Below are 20,026 nucleotides of genomic sequence, written 5' to 3'. Positions count from 1 at the left end.
CACCTGGGGCAGGGCTGGGATACCACTTACGACAGAACCGTCAAGCCTGGACCCGAGAGCAGACCACTGTCCAGACAATGTGCCCGGCCCTCAGCCTGAGATTGGTTTAAGGTTTTTGCTCTACCTGCACACAATGTTTCTTTTCTTCTATGCAAAGAAAAAGATAAGTGCCTATTTTGAATTTGCTAATGCCATTTCTTTTATTTGGACTAAGGCTGCATAATATGGGCTTTGTAAAGTCCCCAGGATGCACTTCTAATGGAAACACTCGTGTGCATGGCTGTACAACAGTAAAGCAATAAATTACCATGATTTTGTACCTCCTGCTGCTGTGAATTCCACCATACTTCAGGAATGTTGCCTCCACTTATAAAAACTCTACAAATATTGTTTTGTCATAAAAACAAATATTAAATGAAAATTGTGCTCAAAGACATGAAAAAAAGTGTGCAGTTCAGTCATTGCAGGCTTCAGAAATAAATTGTACCGGGAAGAACAATTTGCACAATAAAGCTTGCTTAATAATTTACTGGAATTTGCAGACTCTGCGATTATGCCAGGCAATGGGTATTTGATTAAATGGAAGAAAATAACTACAGTGTAAGCTGTCCAGAGACTGAGAACACTTGTGAAGTTTAAAATAGACTGCTCTTAGAGATTCCAGTTTTACTTTTAGCTGGACTGCTTATTGTATTCTCATAGTAACTAAATGACTAGTCAGAGTACTAGCCATTGATACATAACTGTGATTCTGGGCATATTAACTTCTTTTAAGTCCATGTTTTCTTGCCCGGAATATAAGGCAAGACAGGTGCCTGGCACATGATAGTGCACATTCGGTGTTAGCTACGAAGAGGCCATAGAACCGACTACAGGCAACTGGATTTACCCTGAACTCAAAGCCAGGCTTGTGCTTGGCCTGGGGACACAAACATGTAACAATAACTGGTCCTCAGGGAGTTCACAACCTGGGTAATACTTGCTCACTTTCACTGGCTTCAGGAGCCCTGGAGAGAGAAAAATTAATCTGCCAGGTGGAGAGAGGACCCAAGAAAGTGGCAGAGGTGACACTGATGCCAGCCTAGGATGCATTCAGGAGAAAGGAATTAGGGTGAGGGCAGAGAGGAAAGGTGCGCAGAAGACAGCGCCCGGGGGTGGATCTGAGTCATTTAAGCAGCTGTAAAACACTCCCGCTCTGACACTTCAAGATAAAGCCCCTTACATTTTAAGTGTTAATTTATCATATATCCAACCCTACTAATTCTTGCCAACTTTGTACCCAGGGATCTCAAATTAGCTGTCTGCTTGTCCTTAACAGACAGGAAGTGACTTCACTGGTTCTCCACACAAATGGACGCCAAGGAAAGGCTGGTAACACCAGAGGTCACCAAATTTCTAATTCAAAATTTCAAGAGTAAAATCCTTGAGTTGGCTAAAAGCGGTTTGCCAAGATAAAAAGAAGCCCACAGGTTTTTGGAATACAATTTATTTGAAACATTTCACATTAAAATTATATTAGGTTCAAATACATGGATGTTCAATATATATATGAAACACTAGTTTCCAAAAGTTTACAATGACATTTACTTTTTACAATTAGCTGTTTGCTTTGAGTCTAAAATGTGTGATTAAGTGTTGCTGTAGTTGTATTTACTCTGTAGTTCTATTTATTTCAATTTCACGGGTAGATATTTAGAAAGCATTCATAAGCTCACCTAGAATATACAGTTATTAAATTTTAAATACAAAATGGAAAACCACTCAGTGCTAAAGATACATGACAATGTAGTCCTTTGTTAATACACACCCCATGTTTAATGACCCAATGTTTAGAATGCTGGCTGAGGATCTGTACCCATTTCCTCTGTATTACACCCACGTTTATCAGAGTCAACATACGGCGATGGCTTGGAGTCACTCCATGTTGCTGAGATTGTGCTCTCAGTTTCCCCACAGATGCAAAGCCCAGACTATGCCCTAAGGTTATGGCTCCTTTTAGAAACTTAGGTTAATGAACACTAATAAAACATAGCTCAACTATGAGCACAACTGCAGAAAACAAGGTCTGCCTCAGTGGAATCACTACTGGAGGGAGGCTCGTGGCAAATCAGACACTATCGTTAACTCCAACAGGCGCAGGTCCGGTGCTGAGGGGCGCACACAGGAAAGCGGCAGTCGGTCCTGCGGGCAGGGCTGGGAACCAGCCGGGCCCGATCCCTTAGGTCTAACTCTACAAAAAAGATGAAGAAAAGCACGGCCAATGCCGTAACAGTTATTTCTTGGCTTTCCTCCATCATCCCTCCCTCTCAATCCGTCTGTAGGCTCCGGGTGCAGGAGGCTGGTCCCACAAGACACAGGTTAGCAGCTCAAGCAGCCAAGGCCAGCTTACTTCCCCAATGCAAGGCTGCCCCCTCGTGTAAACAGTGGGACCAAGTAAGTTGTCAAAACAGGAGGTAGTCCACAATTTCATTCACACAGACAAGGAATTTAACAAAATGGGGATAATTCTCAAATAAAACATTTTCCACTTCTTCAGTAATTAATTGCCTAATCCCCATACCTTTGTAATGGCAAACTGTTTAGACTACCATCTTAAATTCTTTATAGTTTCCACTTATACAGTAGACAGTGACAGGCATAAAAGCCAGTTTGGAGATAATTTGGAAAAACCTGAATACAAACCAAGATTTCACTCTGTTGTATGTTAAATCATATGTTTATAGAATATGAGTACAAAGTAACAAGCCCAGTGTGGATGTATTTTGTGCCTACAAAGACCTGAAACCAAAATGGGTGGAAATGCCTTGCTCTATTTCACGATTTAAGTCATGACTCAGGCTCAGTTCCAGAGGTTTCTGTGAATGGAGGCTACCGGAAGCCCCTGTGGTAGAAGGTAAAGTAAGGTGAGGAACCTCCAGTGTTGGCAAACAGAACCCCGACAGGCCCCTTGAGTCTCTGCTTCTTGCTGGAAAATCATGAGCACTGGATTTGATGACTACTAAAGATGCCTTCCAGTGCCAACACTTGACAAAACTGGAAAATTACGCAGGGCTTCACACTCTATAAAGAATTGATATGTCACAGAATAGTAAACATTAGAAAGCTCATTGAACATCACTTTGTCCAGTTTCAAAACTTTTCAGATGAACAATATTAACAAGCAAGTCTTAAGTAAAGAAATAACTTTTTATGAAAATAATAAATAAAATTAAGTACAGGACTTGAAGAATCATTGGGAGAAGACTGAAAAATTACGGCTTCATATACCAGGAGCCCCAGAGAGAATGCCACAGATTTATATTATACGCAAAACTCAAAAATTCTGGTGACCAAGTACACATAGTTATTGTCAATAAGCTTTTGAGTATATCATATTCTCTATTACAAATAAATACAAGCACATAAACAGAGTAATTTTTCATTTATTTGTTTTTGTCCTTTCAAATACATTTAAAAAATAACACTTTAGATACAGAATCACAAATACACACAAAACAAAGTAGTGCCTGCTTGTTTCACAAAGGGTTTTCCCTTAATTCCTTTAGCTGCTTTGCATAAAATTCAAAGCTTTCCTGTTAAGGAGACAAAAAGGGAGGGAAGGTAAGATAAAATTACTAGCAAGAGATGATAGTACAAAACTTAAAAATCACAAAATATTGCAAACAGGCAGCAAAGACTGCTGGGCCCACTGCAGCCATGCGCTCTCAAGCTTTAGTACTCCTTGATGTTCCCCGAAACCGCCTGTTCGAGGGCCCCGATTTCAGTCCGAGTTAGTGCTAGCACCAGGAGCTTGTGTGTGTGCGTGTGCATGTGCGTGTAGGTATTTATAACTGGGTATGGAAGGTACACATGGTGTAGTGACATACAGTTTAATGACACAGTAAAAAGAAATTCTGCATGTGTGATTCCTCTTTGTTAAATACAATGATTAAACAAAACTTTCTAGGCAGCCTACTGAATAAATGGTAGAAATTATCTGAAAATCATACACCTAAGAAGGGGTTAATATTTAAAATATGAAGGAACACATACAAATCGATAAAAAAAAAAAAAACCCTCTAAAAAATGGTCAGAAGATCCAAATAGACATTTTTCCAACAAAGACATACAGATGCCAACAGATACAAGGAACGATGCTCACTGTCACTAACCATCAGGGAAATGCATGCCACCTCACACCTGCCAGAATGGCTGCGATAAAAGGCAAGTGCTGGCAAGGCTGTGAAGAAAGAGGAACCCCATGCACTGTTTCTAGGGATGCAAACTGGTATAGTTATTGTGGAAAACAGTATGGAGGTTCCTCAAAAATTTAAAAATAGAACTCCCATATGACCCAGCAATTCCATGGGTATTTATTCAAAGAAAACAAAAACCCTAATTCGGGAGATACGTGCAACCTCATGTTCACTACAGCATTATTTGCAATAGCCGAGGCATGGCAACAACTGTCCGTCAATGGACGAATGGATAGAAAAGATGCACTACACATACACAGAGGAATATTATTCAACCATAAAAAGAAAGAAATCTTGCCATTTGCTACAACACAAATGGACCTTGAGGGCATTATGCTAAGTGAATAACTCAGACAGAAAAAGATAAACACTATATATCTCACTTATATGTGGAATCTAAAAAACAAAACACAAAACCGAGCTCACAAATACAGAGAACAGGCTGCTGGTTGCCTGAGGGGGATGGTGAGTGAAATGGGTGAAAGGGGTCAAAAGGAACAAATTTCCAGTTATAAAACCAGTAAGTCATGGGGATGTAATATACAGCACGGTGATTAGTAGTTAATGATACTGTACTGTATATTTGAAAGTAGCTAGCAGAGTGATTAGAAGTCTTTATCACAAGAAAAAAATTTCATTCCTAGGTAAGGTGATGGATGTCAACTGGACTTATTGTGGTGTCATTTTGTAATATATACAAATATCAAATCATTACACTGTACTAATTGAAATATGTCAATTAAACCTCAATAAAAAATTTCCTAGATGAAGAAATAAAAACAAACTTATTTAAAATAAATAAGCAATTATAGTATCATAATATGCTTGGCTATTGAAATATAGGTTATTAAATCCTATTTCCAGTTGAGATGATGAGAAAGCCACCCCAAGGACATTTGATAAACTCATACCTATAGGTGAAGGTCTGAAACTGACTTTGTATTTTAAACCTCAGTCCCACAGAGCTATGCCCTCCCCCACCCACAGCCAAGGCATGAGGGTTCAGTTCCTGAAACTGTCCCCTGAGGGTTCTTCACAGAGATCTAATCCTCATGTAATTAAGTATTCAACTTATTTTTTGCACACATTGTTGTGAAGCATACACAAATATGTGGAGGTAATCTTTTTCCCCTTAATTAAGAAATACTCACAGGGGGTTCAGTGAAAGGGACAGACTCTCCAGCCTTCTTCAGCAAAACTGCGTAACGCTTGAGAAACAGATTATCCAATTTTACATTCTTTGCAGTCAAGTTTTCATACAGTACTTTAGCAGACGAGACATCACTGTCCAACACTGAAGAAAAAGATACTAATTAATCATAGATAAAGACAACTCATCTTCCTGTTTTCCCAAAACACTTAGCTATTCAAGGACTCTGGATCCCTTTATCCCAAGGCAAATGAACACTTAACTACTTTTAGCGAAAAGCCGCATTCAGAATCTACAAGCTCCCTCACTCCTTCCCCACACCTCATTCAGTGTTAGTCACCATGAAAGAAAAGAAAATGACAGATAAGACTATTTTAAAAGGTCCATGATTATAAAAGTGACCACAAACTGAAGTCCCTCAACCACAGGGTAAGCACACGCCATTCAACTCTCTTCTGCATAAAATCACACTATGAAATTGAGTTAATTCCAGAATTTTGTGGTGAGGGGCACATAAATTATGTAGAAATTTTTATCTACATCAATATCAAGATCATCAGCTAAACCACACCAAGAGAACTTTCAATACATTCTTCTATTATAAAATAAGCAAATATGAGGAATGTTAGCTATGACAAAAAAAATGCATATGAAATTAATATACATAAAAGTCTATATACATCTATATAATATTAACAAGTTACACTAATATTTCACTTAAATGGATGACGGAGTATCTAGGAGCTAGGTTTAGCTAGCTCTCCACTAAGGCTGATTTGTGGAAGTTTTCTTTTTAAGTTTACTGCGAAGATTACAGCAGCTCTGCTACTGTTGGTAATTGTTAATTATCTAAGCACCTAATAACCCCCTTAGCCTACACTGATGTTCTATGATCAGTCCCAACTGTAGCAGCACCAGGATGAGCCTCTAGGGTGGATGTGAGAAGCTGAGGAATTAATGCAAGATTTCCTCCTGCATTAGGGAGCGAGGATGGATGCCTCTGGGGATGAACAGCTCCCTGTGGGTTGTTGGTTGGGTGAATTCAATTTCCTGTGTCAATCCTGACACTGCCAGGGGCTCAGCTCGGAAGCTACCATCTTCCAGGTGCTGCTCAGAAAACTCTCCCATGTTCCCTTCACCACTTCCTGATCTCTCTGCTCCTCGCCCTCCCAATTCCCAAGTGGGATTACACAATTTAGTAGTTTTTGGCCATTTGACCCCATTTCATGTTAGTTACTATTTAATCTGTCAGTTCCCCACATGGAATTTTGAGTTTTATGATTATAGCAATGTTTGGAAATACGATGAGGTCTGTCCGGGAAAAGCCCAGCCACTGCTAATATTAATGAGAACAGTTTGAGCAATATCAATGTAACCTGGCAGCCAAGTAGAGTGGGCTGTAACGTGCCTGCATGAACAAGGACGACTTCACTGTACTAGTCAGTGGGGGCAGTAGATGCTGCTGAATGAGCATGTGTACTGTGTGGTGGATGCTGTCAAAATGACTGAGTAGAGCAATGAATGCTCATCAAAATTTTCTGTTAAGCTTGAACATTCCTCTGCGGAAACTATTTGGATGATTCAGAAGGCTGCAGCTATGACTGGTGATTGGCAGCTTCATCGCAACAATGTGTCCCCTCATGCAGCACGTTTTGTGCAGTTTTTTGGAAAAACATCCAATCACCGAGGTGACCCAGCCCCTCTAAAGCTCAGATTGGCATTCTGCAACTTCTGGCTTTTAGAAAACTAAAATCACCTTTGAAAGGCAAGAGATTTCAGACCATTGACGAGATTCAAAATACTAGGGGCAGCTGATAGCAATTGGGAGAAGTGTATGAGGTGCCAAGATGCCTACTTTGAAGGGGACTGAGGTGTCATTGTCCTATGTGCAGTGTTTCTTTTGTCTTCAAAAAATGTCTCTTTTTATTACATGGCTGGACACTTTCTGGACAGACCTCATACATCACATTCCCCAGACAAGGGTAGAAAAGTGGAGAACTAATTTACTAATTCTGATTGCAGTCTGTTGTCTTGCCAACAATAAAATCAAAAAAGCAATTCTTTATTTACCCCTTGCCTAAAGTGAGCAACTCAGTGGGTGGCCGATGGACAGGGATCAAAACTTAGAAACACTAAATTAATCTTGATCACTGAGGAAATTTTAGATTGGTTCCCTCTCATATGTGGTGAGTGGCAATCAGGGAAGAAACTGCTTAAAAGATGGGAATTTCAACTGTGACTTAATATTCGGGAGCCCACTTTTTAGTTAAGGGCCTGTTAATTTAAAGGCCTAAGAAGGCAGGCAGGGTACTGAAGGAGCAAGACGACAAGTATACACCTATTTCATGTAATGTTCCAGGTGGCAGGGTCCTGGGGAGACTGGATTGTTCCCAGTATGTATACTCAAGTGGACTTGCAACTCTTTCCAGGGGCCTGGAATGCTGCTTAACACACAAGGGCCACTCTCAAAAGGCTTGGTGATACTTGTTTTATGTTCAAGGTATATAAACAGTTTCATATTTTTCTTACAGTTTGTAAACATTCTAAAGCTAAATAAATAACTCATATAAGCCCTGGTTGGTATAGCTCAGTGGATTGAGCGCTGGCCTGCAAACCAAAGGGTTGCTGGTTTGATTCCCAGTCAGGACACATTCCTGGGTTGCAGGCCAGGTCTAGTGGGAGGCACGCTAGAGGCAACCATACATTGATGTGTCTTTCCCTCTCTTTCTCCCTCCTCCTCTCTCTAAAAATAAATAAATGAAAATAAATAAATGAAATATTTTTTTAAAATATATATAATTACTTAACATTTAGGATTATTACCTTTGGGCTGAAGATTTAGTTGACTACAGTACAAATATTTAAATCACTTAAATAATATAGACAGATTACACTTATTACCATAGCTTTTCATGATGAAACTGTATGCTTCTTCCTTTTCACTTAATTCAGGAATCAATTCTAACAAAGATTTCAATGTTTGTGCCTAAGGAATCAAAATACAGGTCAAAATACTGTGAAATGCAACACTGATATACAGACACTATATCACAAAATCTTGACAATAATCATAATAAAACTGCCTACTTAATTTAATGGACTATTTCCCCTTCTGTATGCAGGCATACCTCAGAGATACTATAGTTCCAGAAAATTGAGGGAAAGCAAGTATTGTAATAAAGCAAGTCGTGGTTTTTTAATTTCTTTAATTTTTTTATTTTTTTTCCTGGTGGATGGTGCAGGTGCAGGTGCACCGTACACCTTTTTGCCTTCAATTTGGTAAAAAAAAAAAAAAAAAAAAAAAAGGAAAGGAAAAAAGCAACATCTATTAAGTGTCAATTAAGCAAAATGCAATAAAATGAGGTATGGCTGTACCTCAGTATTTGATGTTGATTTAACAATTTACAGACAAAATGAACAAGTATTTTTCAAGTTAATACACTCCCATTTACATTTCCATGAATATTTTCCTAAAATGTTACAAAGATGGTTTCTTTTGTCAGTTGGTAGCCACAGCAAGAAGTTACAAGATCCCCAAAAGTAGAAGAGATAATAACTGTTTCTTTCACTTCCAAAATTTCTTGGTGAAATGTGATAAATTCAGCCAAACATTCTGAAGTTTTCCCTACTTGATATATAAACAGAGCATTTGCAGGTCTCACTGGAATTTTTACTTGACTGCTTTCAGTTTTCAATTCCTGAGGTAAATCGAGAAGTGCTGCACCCTAGTAACTAACCACTGAATATTTCCAAACACTTCAACATTGCTGGATAAAGCAAAGGTAGATTTTAGATAGCTTTATGCCCTCTTTCCATCTCACCAAAAGAAGCTAAATCTGGCTTAATTATTCTGTCAAACATGCAGGCCCTATAACTGGAATTTTTAAAAATCTGAAATCACTTTTTAGCATGTTTATTCAACCTACACCTGCACCTGCACCTCTCACGAACTTGCTGTGATGTGAAGTCTCCAGGGAGGAATGTTGGTACATTTCCCGTTCCATCTTAAGAGCAAGGTAAGGAGGTGCTTTACTTGGCATAGCCCCATATGTGAAGTGACCAGCGCTTTTTAGATTTCTTAAACTTTTTAATCACCAATTTTTAAAAATTAGTCTCTTTGAAAGGAAAAAAAAGGGCAACTCAATATTTTCAAAAAGTCCCTTTCTGTAAAAAATACACGAGCCAGAAATAAAGTTTGCAATTAGGTAAAAACAAATTGTTTTAAGTGTGTTTATGTGTGTGTGAAGTACGTAGGAATTAAAACTTAGACTTCCCAGACTGGAAACAACTTCAATGTTTCACAATAAAACAAACATTATAATTGGTGCTCAGTTTGAAACTTCATAATGTGCCCAAATAAACGAAGAATGGGGGTCCTGGTGCTTAACCAGTATAATCAGATCTAAATAACTATTTTTGGAAATATGCTTTTATTCTTTTTAACATCAAAAATAGGATTTTGTTCTGTTTTACATACCACACATGCATCTTTTAGTGTTTATAAAGTAAGTGTACATTAATCCCTGGCACTTACCAGTTTTAAGGCCAAATGGTTAACATCTCCAATGGTTTACAGCTGATAAATGGTTAAAAATAGCCACCTAATGGGAGGAGCGCTTCTGCACTGTTACCTGTACCAAGTGACCTAAGCAACAGGATTTTCATCTTCCATTTCTCAGGGCCCCTTCTTGGGCTCTTAATGCGTAACTATGTGCATGGTGAATTCACTGCGTGAACTTGTTTTGCACCTCCAGTACAACTAAGGAGCCAGAACTGACTTTCTATCAAGTACAGAAAAGTAAAGATAAGTACAGACAGGTCTTGAATCAGTAAGTTTTTCTGTGATACTTGTATCTTTTTGGCTTATAGCCTCATTGATTTGTCAGCAAGTTAAGCACAGTACCTTTCCCGGTCTCTGAGAACTCCTTATACAGAACACGAAGAAAATTGGGGTTTGTTCAGCAATTGCTCCACATCTCTAAAAATTAAAACATTATTCAGTAAGTGAAGATTTCTGATAAACAAGCAGACCAAGGTGAGTATTTCCAATTAAGAAAGTTCACAATAATACAGTAATGTATTATTACTAATAGGAGGGCCTAAGAGTTGACCAATTTTTTTTAAGGCAAGAAAAAAGAAAACAAGTGCAAGCTATGTCAAGCTTTTTTGAATGCTGTCCTTGGTGTTTCAAGTATGAAGTTTGTTTAAAAAGACAAGGGAAAATTTAAACTAATGCTTCAACAACCACAGAATAAGGTTTAGGACTGCAAAGAAAGAGGAAAAAAAGAAACACTATTCCTCTCCAATTATACTGCCAAGCATTCACAAGTGAGCTAGGGATCATAAGGTTAATTATACATTTAATAAGGTGTCAGGGAGATAACTGCTCGTTTCTTTATAAAAATTAAAATGTACAAAGCACGTTCTCTTTAAAGTATAATTACCTACACTTATGCATACAAAAGGACTGATTTCAATCTCCCTATTTTATAAAAGGCTTTCATTGCAAAAGACAGCTAGTGCTAGGGAAAGAGACAAAAGTTAAACTCAAAAAAAAAAAAGTTTATATGACAGACCAGATAAATCAAGTGTCTATCCAATCTTAGATCCTATAGTAAAATCAAATATGGCAAGACAATATTTTAGTTTACACTCTTCGTAGATGTCATTCCTTAAGTTTCCAAAAAGCACAATCCTCTTTCAAAGCTTTAAAACAGTGTCAATACTAAAACGAATAATATAAAAAGAACTTTTGGGGACACACAGAACATTTACATTATAAACTGATGTTTTCGACATCTGTGACTAAAGCATTCTTCAGCACAGTGAGAATAACCTTTTACTGCCTGACAGGCAGGTAGAGGATGGGTAAAGCGTTTATTACTTGAAACCTCAGTCTACTGAAGACGTGAAACCGAGAAGAGTGCTGCTTGTTCTATCAACACTCAGCTGTGACCAAGGGCCCCTGACAGGCCATCAATGCAGCCCTGAGGGCAGCAGGCAAGGCCCCTGCGTCTCCCACCCCAGGCTGCTGTCAGCTGCACTAAGAGGAGCCCTGAAAGAGTCCAGCTCAGACCAAGGCGCTAGAGGAGTATCAGGTGCCACCTTTCGAAAGAACCATTAAAATAATGTGTTAAAATTGTATGAATACTACCACATGTATAATTAGATATGCATATATCCCTAGTAGGTACACTTAGATATGTACAAAGATAAAGCATTAGAGTTTATTTCAAGACAGAGCTTAAAACACCAAAGGCAGCAAAATAAAAAAAATTGGTGAAATCCCTAGCTGTCATAAACTGTCTTTTCTGTTATGTTTTTTTAAAGGTAAAGAAACAAAAAAAAATTTCCAATTAATACTTTTCTGTCCAGAAGCAAAAATACAAAAGCCTTAGAGACAGTGCCAATTTACACTTTTTACAAAACTGTTAACAGAGAGATATTTCCCACGCATGCCTTTTAAAAATGGCTTGGATTCTACTGTCAGACTAGATGAACTTTAAGGATCAAAACCTGGGCTCAGGCAAACGGGTAGTTTTATCATCCCTATCTACTACGTACAATGTTTCACAGCTCATAAAAATGTAAGTGAATATAATACTATTTACTATCAGAAATTGGTCCCAGACCTCAACTTGACACAGGGAGTCTACACAAACACAGCCGCTGGCAGGATCACGGTGACTGTTTGACTGCCACCTGCTGGGAAGGGGCTCCCTGGTGGTGCCTGTTTGTGTACATTGCCAGTGGCAGCTCTGATCACCCACCGGTTTGGCACTTGGAGTAGCTTTATATTTAGTGCTGTTAAAATAGCATGAATGCAGTTGTCTCCTTCCCTGAAGATTGCTAATTTAACTGAGAGTGCGGGCCACAGAGACCTGCATTTGTCATTTAATGTGTCTGTGACACACAAGTGAATAGAAAGCAAATTCAACTCTTAATAAACCTTGAATGAGGCACTGAGAATGTTTGAGTATTCAAGTGCGAAGCTGTACTTGAAAAGGAAACATTTCCTACTTTTTGTTTGCAAACTGTGTTGCCATGGTGATACACAATATTTACAGCATTAGAGAAATTAAAGTAGGAAATCAAAGGAATTGTTTTGCATTACCTATCTGCACAGAAATATTTGTTTTTAAATCGTTTCAGCAAAAGAAGTTCTTCCCTCTTGTCCCTTCCCCACTAAATCGAAGGACATTTCTTGTCTGATTTGGCATGTTTAAAACCAGCAACCTACAATTTACAATCCAGTCCTTATCATGCAACCTTAATTGCAACGGACTTAAATGTGCCAGCAGCACTACACTTCATTTCTAATATTCTAGCACACACTTAAGTAATTTCTCAGTTTACCTCTCACTAGCCACCAGCCCTACGGCTCTGTGTGCGGTGGGCCATTACCTGCAGGAGAGCTCTGGCGTCATCCACCTTGCCTGCATCCACGAGCTGAAGGAAAAGGTCGGTGACTGGTTTGTACACTGCAAACTGATTGGCCAATCTCTCTGCCATGATGCTTACTAAAAAAAGTGAAAGGTAAGAAAAATCTTTTGTTTAAATCATCTACCGAAGAAATGTGGTCCAGTCTCACTGGAGAGAAAATGTGCTTCTGATTATTTTAACAAGAACAGCTAACTTACTCTTTTCAAGGGCTGGTTCCAACTGCTCCTCTATTACTTTTCTGAATAAGTACGCCAAACCAAAGTATTGGGTTTCCACAGTCTGATTCCCCGAAGTAAGCATATTTTCAATGTTTTCTATGGCAACATCTATGTTATTGCTGTAAAAGTAAAATAAATTATAAAGAAATATTTGCTCTTGTATTAGTAGTGCAGACAGTTTTCGTTTGAGAACTTACTTGGGATTCACACATGCAAATGCTTTAGGAAAAAAGGGAGATACATTCACAATTAACCAGATAAAAAACACCAGGCCAGTTGAACTGGATTACAATTACGTAGCAGAATTTTATGCTACAATAAGTGAAGTAGTTGCTTATTTAAAACACTGCTCTACAGATAAAAATCAAACAACTATATACACAGAAACACTAATGATGATAAAAATATTGTAAGCATTTAACTTCATTTTGCAGCTCTTTAGATGTAAAGTAAAAGTGCTACAACTTTGGCTTTATAATCTACAACGGTCACTACTGGATGAAGTAAAGAGACTATATACCATCTCAGGATTCTTAAAAATACTAATTATGTCTTTAAAAGGTGTATTTTCAAGTCTGTCAACCCAGTCACTACAATTTTTTCTGTCAGGTACTACAGAACATTTGAAAAATATTCAATTTATACTAAACTTTTCAGAACGAAGTATCTTCACATTTACATTAAAAAGTGAATCACATGGCTTTACTTAACAAGTTACAATAAAAATTATCTTTACAACTTGTTGATTAATGTGCTCTTTAGTTGCTACTTTACATTTATGGCATTCCAAATCCAAATAATCAATTTCATGTTGAAATTATTTACCTAAAACATAATAATTCCTTAACTAAATATGAATACTCCATTACAATAAATTTTTCTTATGGGTTTTAGTTAGGAAAAACATATTCTCCACATCTTATTAAAAAACTGTGTTTATATGATAACATTTAAAAATTCATCCAGCTCTTAGATAATTTCCTTGATCTTCCAACTTAACATAATCACATTTTCTCATTAAAGGGAAAGTAAAAAGTTCTATTTGGGGAAATAGTTTTAAAAGGAAAAACAAAACACTACTTTTTCTCTGCCCAAAGAAATAGAAACAGACAAAAAACACAAACATTACATTTTAGTATCACAACCCATTAAATGTATGTAAGATTAAATACTTAAGAATATATTTTTCTAAAGGCCTGAACAGGGTCAATTCTGTAATTATCTCCATGAATCTTTAACTTGACCAAAGTTGAGAAAAGTCAAGTTCTTATTTCTGTCTACAGTCGTGACGCTTGACAAGGAACCTAGAGGTGGTGGTGAAGAGAATCACCTCTACGTAGCTCCCTCTCTGTGGGTGTGTGATGCCAGGGCTAGGTGGACAGGAGGGTGGATAGAACAAAGCTTCCTAGTTCTGAAAAGCTTGCTGGGCCCTCTGCTTCACAATGTTCTAGCGGAGCATTGCCCTCAGTGTTGCTGACAATCAATGAACTTGCTTTTTTCACTCTGTAACCAAGTGTTTCCACAACAAGGGACTGGCCTATATGAATGAGAAAAGTTACTAACTACAGAACAAATTTTACGAATTTGAAAAATCTGATAAATGTTCTTTATTCTAAGATTTAATTCAAAGCTAAGATTTAATTTATAACATATAACAATAACTTATTCCCTAATAGTATGGTTTCTAATAGCTTTAGGAAGTTTTAACAGCTGGTATTAGAGATAATGCTCTTTCCAGTATCCACTGGAGAAAAAGAAAGCTTAAAAATACTCACTTCTTTATTTGTGCCAAAGCAATGTTATTGATGAAAACCATATTTGAAAGTCCAATTGAATCTTCGAGTCCATTTACCATCTTCTGAATTGCTTGTGTGCCTTCTAAATCCCCCTTCAAAGCACACGCCTGAATCAGGCGGGTGACTGCGATCCTAGAAGGAGTTTGCTTCAGATCCAAGGCCATTTTGAGTGTTGCTAGAGCCTCTACAATAGAAGAGCAGGCAACCGAGTTTTTCTATTATGAATCATACTGACTTTAATGCACTTTGAAAACCAGCTTTTAAATATGAGCACCAACTGGCTATAGACAAAAAGCTATGAATAATTTATTCTAGATTATAGAAAATACTAATAGTTTATAAAAATAATAATTTATTTGACTACCTATAAGGTATCAGAGACCAGAGAAATGTCTTCTTTAAGTCACAGAGAAAGTAACAAATGTTACTCAAAGACTGTGGGTACCATTCTGGGGTAACATTTAGTGACAAATTTCAAGAAAGTTGCCAAGTTCAAAGGCATATAAATAAGAATTTTAAAAATCAAATAGTTTCCAAAATTATGGAATTTCTACCCAAATAAATGCATTCCCAGATTTTATTATACTAAAAGATTACATGATTATCAAATTCTTCTAATATTCCAAAGATTCTTTCTTGAAAGCAATGTCTTTCTCTAGTTCCAAACAGGATCGATCGCACAGGAGTAGCCAAACTGGAACATTCAATTTTCACACTAATTCATTTTACATGATTAAATAACACCTTGTAGATTCATTTTTCAGAGGCATTAAAGCTCATCAGATTCCCATGGATCTAGCCACAGGAGGGTTTTCTTTTTTCTTTTTTTTTTTAAGCATGATACTTACTAGTACCTGATTATGGATAAATCTGGAATAGACTTCTGATTTACAGACTCATGTACAAGTATAGTGAAATCATTATATTAAATAAAGTGGTGGACTGGACAGAAAATGTAATACTTAGCATAAAAAGAACTTCATGGCTTTTCAGCAATCAAAGCAATGTAACCTAGACAAAAATCAGACTCCCAAAGCAGCTTTCCAAATAAGAGCCTATCTTTTACAGAAGAAAGGGGAAAAGGTAATTATTAAACAGTCTACTAAAAGTGATAAAGTAAAAGACATAATAAATTCAGTGTTTATTACTGAATAAACAATGTATAATGACTCCAGATTTATAAACTAAACCAGCAATTCTCAACAGGGGAAAGAAAATAGGAAATAGTTTAAAAGGCATATTCAATAAAATTTTACAAATACATATATATAGGAAACAAAAATGTTAGTAATATAATTTATAAAAAATAAGTTTGATAAAATCTTCTTAACTGGTGGTCATACATAGATAATCAACTTCAGAAAATTCTCATTAACCAAGAATATTGTCAGCTAGGGAGGATTTTTCTATCAGTGAATCAAAATAATAACAAAAATAAGATAATGATGATGATGGTAGTAACTAGCATTTATTGAGCTTGAACTACATTTGTTGAACATTTACCACATGCCTGACACAGTAATAAGCAACTACACTCACAACTATCCCAAGTACCAATTTTATAGGAGAGAAACAGAGGGACAAAGAGTTTAAATAATTTGGCTAAGATCATATTGCTACACAATAATCCAAGAATGTACCCATCCCATAGTCTGCATCCATGGGTACATGTGTGCATGACAGTAGAGGATCAAGAATAGATCATATTGTGTCTGTTCAAAAGGAGCATAGAACCTTAGAACCTAAGTCATAATCCCCAGGACCTGCCTTCTCTATAGTTTATGACTTAAGGGACAAGAAAAATGGGTACCTATCCATACCCCTCCCCCTGATCCTTTTCTTATTCTCACCTAGTTTACTATACATATTCAGTATATTGCAATTGTGACACATATCAGCTATTAATATTCCAGAACAGCATTAGTTTATAAAATTAGATTATAATTAAACTGGCTCTATTATTTTTTTTCCTGCTTTAGATGGGACTGAGAAAAAGGAACCTGAAAAAGGGGATTTTAAAAATTCAAAACTCAGCCATCGAGCAAAATAAGGGCACTGGGACAGTGCCAACACCACCCCCATCCTTGCCAGTCATCATTTTAATGACAGCTAAGTCTGCGGTAAGCACAGGAGGCGGTATGTGGGGGCGGAGGTAGTAGTGAGGGAACAGTGGGCTCCTGGCTCCTGCTCTTAGCCAACCTCCAGATGAACTGAATAACTGAGATGTGAAAATTACATCACAAAGTTTCGTGTAGTTTTCCCGGGGTACCTAACATGTACGTAAAGGGGAGTAGTCAGGTTAAACAAATTCAGTTCAGATTCAGCTCAAAAATTAACCCCTTAAAATTAAAGTGTTTTATTCTTATCTTCATATCTAAGAGTATGTGTGTATACACACACTAAAATATCAATTTGACAGAAAGCCTGTTTTGAAAATAAAAGCATTAAAAATTTTAATAACACACCCTACATCTCTCAATTATGACTTAAGGCTGTCCAAAAAGACTCTATATATGCTGGTCCTGCTTGTGGAATGCTGAGGCAAAAATGTTGCAAAGGGAGAAATCATCACTTACATAGTCTGTACTAATAAAGTGGGCAGACATCTACACACAAGCACATTTTAGTATTACAGACAACATTAAAGCTGCACAACGGGATAGCAACTTTCTCGGAGGGATGTGGAATTATTTAATAAACATACATGTGAGGAATAACACCATTATTACAGGCTGAGGGAGAAACCGGTAACAAACAGTTAAAGAGCTCTTTCAACCTCCTTTAAAGATTTAAGAGGGTTTTGTTCTACTGGAAAAATTGTGGTGTTACTGTACTGACTAAAATTCAAATGTAAACTTAAACGTGAAAAGATGCTTACCTAAAGTTAAGATTCATCATTTCCCCCCATGGAGAGCTCATTCATAAGACCTCCAGACTCAAATCCACTCCTCTACAAACCCACAAATAGCTTCCACCAAACAATCGGCTCCTGCTCCCAATCCTCCCCAAAGTCATCTCCACATCTTTCTGGTATTATCCTCTTATTATTAAGTTAAAAACTCTAAATTTCAAACTCCAAACAAACACTGTGTTTTATTGCTGTTGGTATTATGAACTATTAAAAAAGTATTAGATTAAGTTTTAAAAATCAATATTATAATCATTTGGTGCACAATCCTGCACATTTAACACTCAATTTAACTCATTTGCTGTCTCACACACAACCAACACAATATGCAAGAAACAACTGCTGGGAATTGTTTCAGATGCTCTAAAGTATGTTAATTTCCAAAGCAAAGTGACTTGTGCTGTGAATTTTAACGTACTTGAAAGCCTGTACTTTCTCTCGTTCTGGAACACAAATTTTGCATGTCTGAAGAGCTGTGATTCATCTTAAGAAAACCCATCTTGTGTTAAATGGAATGGAAACTGGACTAAGTGGTCAAATGACAAGTACATTCATATTCAAGCTGTATTATAAATGCATGTACAGTAATTTACGTCTCTCAGCTACCACAAAAGGCTCTTGATAAGCAGGTAATTTGCTAAATGGACTCCTTTATCCAAGTATTCGAAGGGCGTTACAAGAAAAATCTGCAGAGGCATTAATGTGACGTAAAGGTCAAGCATTGTGACATACCTTTCAAATAATCCCGCCTAACTTGCGTTATGATGAGGAGGCTGTTGGCAGCATCGTTCAGTGTGAAGCCCTTGATGTGGGTCTCAGCGCTAAAAGAAGCAGACATTTAGAAAGGAATTACTGACATGCTTCTGATACGATAATAAATGGTTGAGCACCAAGGTGAAATTATAAAAACTACTGTTCGTATGTTAAAAATATTGCTGCAAAATATCGACCTGGAGACAGCTTTTGTGTTATCCTGTCAATGGTTATAGAAGGATAATTTTTTTTTGCATTCTGACAGATGACAAAGTTGGAAATGAGCAACAAAAGAAACAAAGTACAAGATTTTTTTTAAACAATCGGTTCGGATTCTTGAATGCTGACATATTAGATGACTAAAATAACTGCATGCCCTGCATTGTTCTGCTGTATCCTAAGCTAGATCCTTTTTCCTCTTTTTTCTACATTCACCATAATTATAAAATGTAAAACTGTTCTTTCAGCAACAAAAATGAACACTTACTTTCAGCACTGTATATTTTAAGTATAAACTAAAGCATATTACTAACTAACCCCATATCATTTGGTTGATTAATTTTTAAATTTCTGTCATCTAGATACATGCAGTTTTTAAAGGTGAACATACTGCAAAACTAAAACCGTTCTTATATTAAAATTAAAAATTTCACACCACAATCCTGTCCTGGCCTTAAATTTAAAACGAATAAATAAATAAATAAATAAAATGAACACCTCCCCCCAACTTTTTAAAACACAAGAGCAAAAAATATTGCTTTGCTCATGACTAAAACCTACGTGACTTTAAAAAAACAAACCAAAGAAAACCCTAGTCATAGATAATTTCTGTGCGCTACATTGCTGGCACAGGTCCTGTGATGCAATTTCAGGATCTGTAATGCCCCCAGGAAAAAAATCAGGAAATCTCCACAGGTCACAAGGAGCAAAAGCATTGCTGCCATTTGCCTTATCAAGCTCAGCGATAATCTCGCTGCCACCAACCTCAGCCTGCCAACATGAATATCTAAGCTGGGCAGATTTCGAGAACAGCAGGGTCACTGCTAAATTATTCTCATCAATCCCAAGAAAATCCTCCAAAAACACTGTGATGTGCCCGTCCGCTGCCACTTCCAGCCTCTGAGGTTCACCCCGCAGTCCCTGGGCACAGGATTTTCTTATCCCCCAACCGATCCTCTTAATCCCACCAAAGCACCCACTGCTGTTTGACTTTTTTCCTTTGTACCATCTGTCAAAGCTCTTAAGTCAACAACTCCTGCATGAGACTATAAACTGCCTAACATAAAGGATTTACTTTCTCAATCTTTAGCGTGATTAAGTAAACAGTAGATTCTATTAAAATTAAGCTCACTTCTTATGAAGATATTATTACATGTATCCCATACTTACTTGAAAATATTACATAAAATTTATTAAAACCACAAAGTAACAAAACTTCTCTTTTTTAACTGACATGAAGTGTGAATTACAAACATTTCAAAAACCTCAAAACACAGATCATCTTTCCCACCTTAAGAAGCTGC

The 20,026-nt window shown here is 37.2% G+C and overlaps 1 protein-coding gene across 1 annotated transcript in view; it reads right to left on the bottom strand.

Moving 5' to 3' along the window:
• Positions 1 to 1,470: 1,470 nt before the first annotated feature.
• The window catches only part of LRPPRC (leucine rich pentatricopeptide repeat containing), a 101,860-nt gene continuing 83,304 nt past the window's right edge, over positions 1,471 to 20,026 (bottom strand). The window contains exons 31-38 of the mRNA XM_054567173.1: positions 18,483 to 18,571; positions 14,822 to 15,026; positions 13,026 to 13,165; positions 12,790 to 12,905; positions 10,289 to 10,363; positions 8,287 to 8,371; positions 5,387 to 5,529; positions 1,471 to 3,572 (exon numbers count right to left, since the gene is read on the bottom strand). Of these exons, the coding sequence (XP_054423148.1) occupies positions 3,516 to 3,572; positions 5,387 to 5,529; positions 8,287 to 8,371; positions 10,289 to 10,363; positions 12,790 to 12,905; positions 13,026 to 13,165; positions 14,822 to 15,026; positions 18,483 to 18,571 (910 nt within the window). The 3' untranslated portion in view covers positions 1,471 to 3,515. The remainder of the gene's footprint in view (positions 3,573 to 5,386; positions 5,530 to 8,286; positions 8,372 to 10,288; positions 10,364 to 12,789; positions 12,906 to 13,025; positions 13,166 to 14,821; positions 15,027 to 18,482; positions 18,572 to 20,026) is intronic.

This window comes from Pteronotus mesoamericanus, unplaced genomic scaffold (genome assembly GCF_021234165.1).
Source record: "Pteronotus mesoamericanus isolate MK-2021 breed Mesoamerican mustached bat unplaced genomic scaffold, CSHL_Meso_final contig_101, whole genome shotgun sequence".
In the NCBI taxonomy this organism is placed as follows: Eukaryota; Metazoa; Chordata; class Mammalia; order Chiroptera; family Mormoopidae; genus Pteronotus; species Pteronotus mesoamericanus.
This window is presented reverse-complemented; position numbering and strand designations above follow the sequence as displayed.